The sequence below is a fragment of the Pseudoliparis swirei genome, chromosome 1 (genome assembly GCF_029220125.1).
Source record: "Pseudoliparis swirei isolate HS2019 ecotype Mariana Trench chromosome 1, NWPU_hadal_v1, whole genome shotgun sequence".
Classification (NCBI taxonomy): Eukaryota; Metazoa; Chordata; class Actinopteri; order Perciformes; family Liparidae; genus Pseudoliparis; species Pseudoliparis swirei.
The window spans coordinates 16,897,168-16,905,162 of record NC_079388.1 but is presented as its reverse complement, the minus strand read 5'-3'; the positions used below and the strand labels follow the sequence as shown (position 1 = coordinate 16,905,162).

At 41.7% G+C, this 7,995-nt stretch overlaps 1 protein-coding gene across 1 annotated transcript; it reads left to right on the top strand.

Annotated features, from left to right (window-relative positions):
* Positions 1 to 5,293: 5,293 nt before the first annotated feature.
* Positions 5,294 to 6,976, top strand: LOC130198188 (uncharacterized). The gene is made up of 6 exons (XM_056421331.1): positions 5,294 to 5,371; positions 5,477 to 5,634; positions 5,723 to 5,834; positions 6,066 to 6,309; positions 6,496 to 6,646; positions 6,836 to 6,976. The coding sequence occupies exons 3-6, from the start codon at positions 5,723 to 5,725 to the stop codon at positions 6,974 to 6,976; spliced, it is 648 nt and encodes a 215-aa protein (XP_056277306.1). The 5' UTR covers positions 5,294 to 5,371; positions 5,477 to 5,634.
* The last annotated feature ends 1,019 nt before the right edge of the window (positions 6,977 to 7,995 follow it).

The window sequence follows — 7,995 nt, the reverse complement described above, 5'->3', positions numbered from 1 at the left end:
AGCCTATAGCAGCATATCAAGGGGCTGGACCAGGGCAAACCTGATTCAGCCCTAACTATAAGCTCTGTCAAAGAGGAAGGTCTTAAGTCTACTCTAAACGAGGTGACTGTGTCTGCCTCCCGGACTGAAATTGGAAGCTGGTTCCATAAAAGAGGAGCTTGATAACTAAAGGCTCTGGCTCCCATTCTACTTTTTAAGACTCTAGGAACTACAAGTAGTCCGCATTTAGTGAGCGTAGCTCTAGTGGGGCAATATGGTACGACAAGCTCCTTAAGATATGATGGAGCATCACCAATCAAGGCTTTGTAGGTTAAGAGAAGAATTTTAAAAGTGATTCTTGATTTTACTGGGAGCCAGTGCAGAGCAGCTAGTGCAGGAGTGATGTGATCTCTTTTCTTAGTTTTAGTGAGAACACGAGCTGCAGCATTCTGGATCAACTGGAGGGACCTAAGAGATTTATTAGAGCAGCCTGCTAATAAGGAGTTGCAGTAATCCAGTCTCAAGTAACGAACGTGAACCAATTTTTCTGCATCTTTTGAGACAAGATGTGCCTGATTTTGAAATATTACGTAGATGAAAGAATGCAGTCCTTGAGATTTGCTTTACGTGGGAGTTAAAGGACAAGTCCCGATCAAAGATAACGCCAAGATTCTTTACAGTGGTGTTGGATGCTAGGGCAATGCCGTCTACAGAATCCACATCACCAGATAATTGATCTCTGAGGTGCTCAGGGCCGATTAAAATTACTTCGGTTTTGTCTGAGTTTAACATCAAGAAGTTGCAGGTCATCCATGTTTTTATGTCTTTAAGACATGCTTGAATTTTACAGAGTTGGTTGCTCTCCTCTGGTTTTATCGATAAATATAGTTGAGTGTCATCTGCATAACAATGAAAGTTTATGGAGTGTTTCCTGATAATATTGCCCAAAGGAAGCATGTATAAGGTAAACAAAATTGGTCCAAGCACAGAACCTTGTGGAACTCCGTGATTAACGTTGGTGGTTATCGAGGTTTCATCGTTTACAAATACAAACTGAGATCGATCTGATAAATAGGATTTAAACCAAATTAGTGCCGTGCCTGAAATGCCAATCGACTGCTCCAGTCTCTGTAACAGGATGTCATGGTCAATGGTGTCGAATGCAGCACTAAGGTCTAACAAGACCAGGACAGAGAGGAGTCCTTTATCTGCTGCCATTAAGAGGTCATTTGTAATTTTCACCAGTGCCGTCTCGGTGCTGTGGTGTTTTCTAAATCCTGATTGAAATTTCTCAAATAAACTATTATGATGTAGAAAGTCGCACAACTGATTTGCACCACTTTCTCAAGGATCTTGGAGAGGAAGGGAGGTTAGAGATCGGTCTGTAGTTAGCCAATACCTCTGGATCCAGAGTGGGCTTCTTCAGGAGAGGTTTAATAACAGCCACCTTGAAGGAGTGTGGTACGTGGCCTGTTAGCAGAGACACATTGATAATATCTAATAGAGAGCCGCCAATTAAAGGCAAAACGTCTTTAAGCAGCCTCGTCGGGATGGGGTCCAAGAGACAGGTAGACGTGTTCGAAGTAGAAACCGTTGAAAATAATTGGTCACGGTTGATAGGAGAAAATCCCTCCAAATATACACCAGGGCATACAGCGGTTTCCAAGGCCATTCCACTTGAGGACAGATTGGCACTGGTTATGGGCAAGAGATTATTAATCTTGTCCCTAATAGTTAAAATCTTTTCATTAAAGAAGTTCATAAAGTCATTACCACTGAGGTTTATAGGAATGCTCGGCTCCACAGAGCTGTGACTCTGTCAGCCTGGCTACAGTGCTGAAGAGAAACCTGGGGTTGTTTTTATTTTTTTCTATTATTGATGAGTAATAGGCTGCTCTGGCATTACGGAGGGCCTTCTTATATGTTTTAAGACTATCTCGCCAAACTAAGCGGGATTCTTCGAGATTAGTTGAACGCCATATGCTCAAGCTTTCGTGACGCTTGCTTCAGTTTGCGGGTCTGAGGGTTATACCAGGAGCAAACCTCCTCTTCCTCACTGTCTTCTTCTTCAGAGGGCTATCGAGTCCAGTGTCATTCTCAGAGAGCCTATGGCACTGTCAACAAGATGATCAATCTGGGACGGACTAAAGTTAGACCAGGAGTCCTCTGTTATATTGAGACGTGGTATCGAATCAAATACAGTAGGAATCGCTTTAAATTTAGCTACAGCACTATCAGTTAGACATCTAGTGTAGAAACTTTTGACTAACGGAGTACACTCCGTAGTATAAATTCAAAAGTTATGAGGTTGTGGTCTGACAGAAGAGGATTCTGTGGGAAGACGTTCAAATGCTCAATGTCAACGCCATAAGTAAGAACAAGATCAAGCGTGTGGCCAAAGCTGTGAGTGGGTTTCTGTACTCTGACAGAAGCCAATCGAGTCCAACAAGGAGATGAATGCAGCACTAAGGCAATCATTATCAACATCCACATGGATATTAAAATCTCCAACAATAATAACTTTATCGGTTTTAAGAACCAAACTTGATATAAATTCTGAGAATTCAGATATAAACTCTGAATATGGACCTGGTGGCGGTACAGAATCACAAATCGAATTGGCTGTAGTGTTTTCCAGGTTGGATGTGAAAGACTAAGAACAAGGCTTTCAAATGAGGTGTAGTGTAATTTTGGTTGAGGATTAATTAATAGGTCTTCAAAAAGATTTTCTACTCTCACCGTCCTCGATCGTGCCTCGAGGAACTTGTCTTGAGTGACTTGGAGGATCGATTCATTCAGAGCAGACATATTCTTCATGGCTCAGCAGGTTTTTTTCAGTTAGCAAAATAAATCAATGTGATTATCTGATATTCAATAACACAACAAACACAGAGAGAGAGAATAGATAGGATATTTAGGAGACCACATTTAATTTTTTGTTTTGTTTGAATGCTGAAATAATTAACTTGTATAAGGTTTGTGTACCGACTCCTCTTCTTACTTTTTTTTTTTATTTAATTGAAGTGGCCGTGGGACAGACACAGTCTCGCTGCATACACATCCTATTTACCCCAAAGAGTCCCGGAGTTAGCAACAGAAGAAGATTTTCAAAACGACACAACCAAGGAGAAACTCAGGAGGAGCAGAGACGAAGGTATGTTTTACATGTGGTTCAAATAAGTACTCACTCTCTTTAACTTTAAATCTTGAAAGAAATTATTCGTTGTGTTTGTGCGTGTGATTTTGTGTGTTGATGTAAACTCAGCTGTCATAACAAGCAGTAGGAGAGCACCTTGTTAACTTCTTGGTAGACTGCAAGATGTATTCCAAAGAATTTAACATAAAGACAGGACATTTGTGCAATTGAATAAGGCATGTTTTTGTAAATGAGAGTAGAGTTATTAAAAACCATTTAAATTCTTTAAGGAAGCAAAGATGTCTCGTAAAAGACCTTTGCCAGGCCCAGGACAAAAAGGAAGTCTATTATATTATTTAAAGAACCAGCCAAGTCAGAAAAGACAGACAAACACACTGTCAGAACAGCCAACAACAGAAACAACAGGGCAACAGACTGAGGAGCAACAGACAGGACAGAGAGAGCCGGAGATGGGACAGAGAGAGCAACAGACAGGACAAACTGAAGAGGAGAAACAGACGGGAGCGATAGAAGCACATGCAGAAGAGCAACAGACAGGACAAATAGAACAACCAACAGTGCAGATGGAAGAAGACACAGCGGGACAGACAGAAGAGACTCCCCCAATCCAACAACAGGGCCAGAAGAGGCGTGCTCTGGCTGGAGCAGCAACATATAGAACCCTTTTCCAAAATGAGTGGACCTCTACATGGCCATTTATTACAAGAGGGAGCCTCAACACGCACTACTGGTGTGCAGTCTGCCGTATTGAGAACACATGTTGCCACCAGGGTGTGACAGATGTAGTGTGCCACATAAAAACTAAAGGCCACCAAGAAAAGCAACAAGCTCTTCAGTCCACAGCCAAAATCTCACCATATACAATGCCCGTTCCCTCTGTTGGAGGGATGTCTGGACAAGAGGTTAAGGTATGATGTGTGTAATAGTCCTGTCAAGGTTCAGTCAAGAGTGTTGTGTTCTAGTTAAATACGGTAAATTCATGGTTGATAGTTTTGACTAATTTGTGGTTTGTATTTCAGTGTATTACAGTCCAATTTTCTTAATTTGAGATCTTAGTTGCTGAATGTGTTTTTTACCTGTTCCCTATTAGCACAGGTGTTCATTTGAAATAAACTATAGTCTTTTGGGAAGATTAATAATTTTTCAGTTTCTTACAGACAAGAAGGGCTGAGGTCAAACTGACAGCTGGGTTGGTGGTCCATAACATTCCTCTAGCCTTTGCAGACCACCTGGGGCCTCTCCTTAAAGATTGTTTTGGAGATTCAAAGATGGCGCAGGATTACAGGTGTGGCAGGACTAAGTCATCTTGCATTATTAACGAAGCGCTGGCTCCTTATTTCACCCAAGAGCTTGTAAAGGAGCTCAAAAACGGCCCATACACCCTTGTTACGGATGGGTCAAATGACACAGGTATTTCCCAAACTATTTATCTCTTCTGCAAAACATTTGCTTTGTGTAAACATTGAACAACATAAGCATTTGTATAACTTTAACTTGTCATTATAGGAGCGCAAAAGATGAACCCGCTTACTGTCCGGGTCTTCGTGGGAGGCAAAGTTGTCCACCAATTTTTGAGCATGTGCACAAGAAGTGGGAAGACATGTGGAACAGCAGGCGAGATCTTCGCCAAAATTAACTCCACCCTAGAGGAGCATGGTATCCCTTGGGAGAACTGCGTTGCTCTCTCAGTTGACAATGCAGCTGTGAACATCGGACCACACAATTCAATCGCCTCTAGGGTGCTCCAGAAACACCCCAATGCCTACATTCATGGCTGTCCTTGTCATGTGGCACATAACACTGCCAAAGCTGCAGGAGGGGGATTTTTTAAAAGTGAGTTAAGGCCTAATTTATCTCTACATGTAACTTTATATTTGTATCCTAATTACATGCATTGACTGAATGTTATGATTTGATTAATGCATTGCAGGTGTCTGGTTTTGATTTGGAGGACATGGTCGTGGACATCGGTTACTGGTTCAAAGGTAGCACAAATCGTAAAGGATACCTGACAGGTATGCATGTTTGATACTATTTAGTGTAATATTGAAATGCAGAGCTTAAGAAAAGATATGATATGGAATTAAATGTTTGAAACAGAGTTTTGCGAGCTGCATGAAGCCGAGTACATGGAGGTCCTCCTGCACAGCTCAGTTTGTTGGCTAAGCCTTGAACGTTGTGTGACCAGAATCCTGAGGCTTTACGAACCTCTCGCGAGCTACTTCAAATCTGCAAGTATGGTCATCAATTTTCAATTTCATTATGCAGCAACTACATGGATTGTTAGTCACATACTTATTGACAACCTCTTGTTTTCTGTTATTTATTAATTGATTCAAGATGAAAATCAGGCCAGATTCAAGAGGCTTGTGCAGGAATTTACTGACCCCATGACAGAAGTGTACCTGCTGTTCTACCAAGCCACTGTACCAACCTTCACTGACTTCAACTTGCTTCTCCAGAGACAGCAGTCAGCCATATATTTGTAACATGATGAGGTGGGTTTGGATCTTGCTGTTTTCCCATCTGTGTTTCTTGCTGATATCTGCAGGGATCTAATACTATTTCTGTAAATGTCGGTCATAGATGGTGAAATTCGTACGCAAGCTGTGTTCAAGATTTATGGTTCCAGCAGCTCTGCAAGGCCATGAGGAGCCTTGTGCAATTGCCTACGAAGAGAAGGCAAACCATTTGCCAGGTTAGTGTTTGACTATTATTATGATCATACACTGTGATATGTTATAGATCAAATGTTATATGTAGCCTTGCACCTAGCCTTTTGCTACTTCATGAGTAGAGATCTAAGGTTTGTGGTAGTCCTCCCAACAATGAGCTTCTGGTTGGATTTCTTGCCCTATGTGTCAAGCTGATATTGCTGCATCAGTGTGTTAAACCATTTATGTTAACCTGATATGCTATATCTGTACAGGGAAAAAGTTGAACATTGGGTTCACAACCAGGGCTAAACTCACCAGATATCTGGATGAGGGTGACATCACACCACGGCAGGTGGATACATTCCATGAAGCTGTGTTAAGTTTCTTAACAAGTGCTGTGGGCTATGCACTTAGGAAGCTGCCACTGGAAGAGCCAGTGATCAAACATTCAAAATGTGTAGATGTGCGGCAGAGGGCTGAAAGTGGCATTGAAGATGTCCTTTACTTTGTTGAAAGGTTAGTTTTTTTCTTTAATTAATGTCTACCATCTTAGTTAAAATGCTTATGATGAGGTATATTCACTCCTAAACTGCACATGAGTTATTCTTATATGGCTTTTCCTTAAACATGTATATTAACTGCTGCTGGTTGATGAGAAAATACCTGTAACTAAACAACCTCTAACTCAACTTTCATAAATAGGTTCCCCCATCTCCTCCCATACCATGGGCCAGAGGAGCATGACCACCTGGGTGAGGAGTTTTTAAACTATCAGACAATGCCAACAATCTCCCTTCATGAAGAAACGGATATGGAAAGCTTCTGGGCTGGAATGGCAACACGGAAACATAAGGTATACATTTATTTGGTCTTTTTTTTGGCAGGTGTGGCTTGACTGCATCTGTTGCTTTTATTGATGCATGCATATATTGTGTCATACATGATGCAAACTATGCATGTTGTATCTAAAGTTTGTTACAGTATACTTACAGTATTAAATATGGTATGTTTTTCCATTTTGTTCTTGGTTCATTCTCAATAGGTAACAGGAGCCAAAGAATTTCAGAGGCTTGCTGCCGTTGCCAAGCTGGTTCTGGTGTTGCCCCATTCGAATGCAGATGCTGAGAGGGTGTTTTCAGTTGTGGGACTGAATAAGACAAAACCAGAAATAGCCTGGCATTAGATGGCACTCTGTCCTCCATCATGGCCATAAAGATGGCTGACCTGGAGCCCTGCTTCAGATGGGAGCCCCCCTCAGCGGTCATCAAGGCCTCCAAGAAGGCCACAGGCCAGTACAACCTTGCCCACAAATCCTAAAAAATGACTAACCAAATTACTTCTGATCTCCTTCTTAATACTTCATTTTTTGTTATTTTATTTATTTGTTGATCCATTGTTTTGCTTTAAAGGCTACTGTTTAAGCACTTTATTTGTTGCACTTTTTAGTTTGATAATGAAAAATATTTTCTCCTAACTAAACTTGTGTCATTTTTTTGCTGAACATAAATCATTAAGTCTATCCATCGTCGTATAAAGTCCGCCCTGACAATTTGACTGGTCCGAACAATTTTTGATTTTGGATCATTTCTCCCCAACGGAGCAGTGCCAGACCAAACTTCCAGACCTCAAATGTTGTGGGCGGGGCTAAGTTTGGCTGGTACCAGGCTACATCTTTAGCATACCACCCAAAAATCCACTAGAATGCATGAAATAACATCTACTTAAACCAAAATGTCCTGGGGGTGGACCATCAGCTATGTCTTTGCTTCACAGAATGTAACCAATGTTGTCCATCTCCAGTAGGCCACCCCTATCAACGACGTTGGGCCCCACAAACCACCAGAATGCAGGATACAACATGGGTACAACGCCAAATTAATTCAAATTTCCTGATATTTGAGCCACCAACGTGTGGCTGCGTGCGCGGCAACATTTTGGTCACCCCCGACACAATCTCACTCCAAGGTTTTTTGAAAAGTTGGCAGCTCTGAACAATGTGTTTCTGATTTTATTTTCATTTCATTTTGGAGAGTGACAGCGAATGTCTCCGAGATCGACGTGTTGGCGACCGCTGCTCTAGGAGGTCCTACTTCTATTGTTGCCAATGTGTCTTCATTGTTACGCCGACCGAAAGGAGTCTCTTTCAAAGAAAGAATTGAATCGCTGCTGTTGCCCTGAGCACCGGCCATCTCGACTGAATAC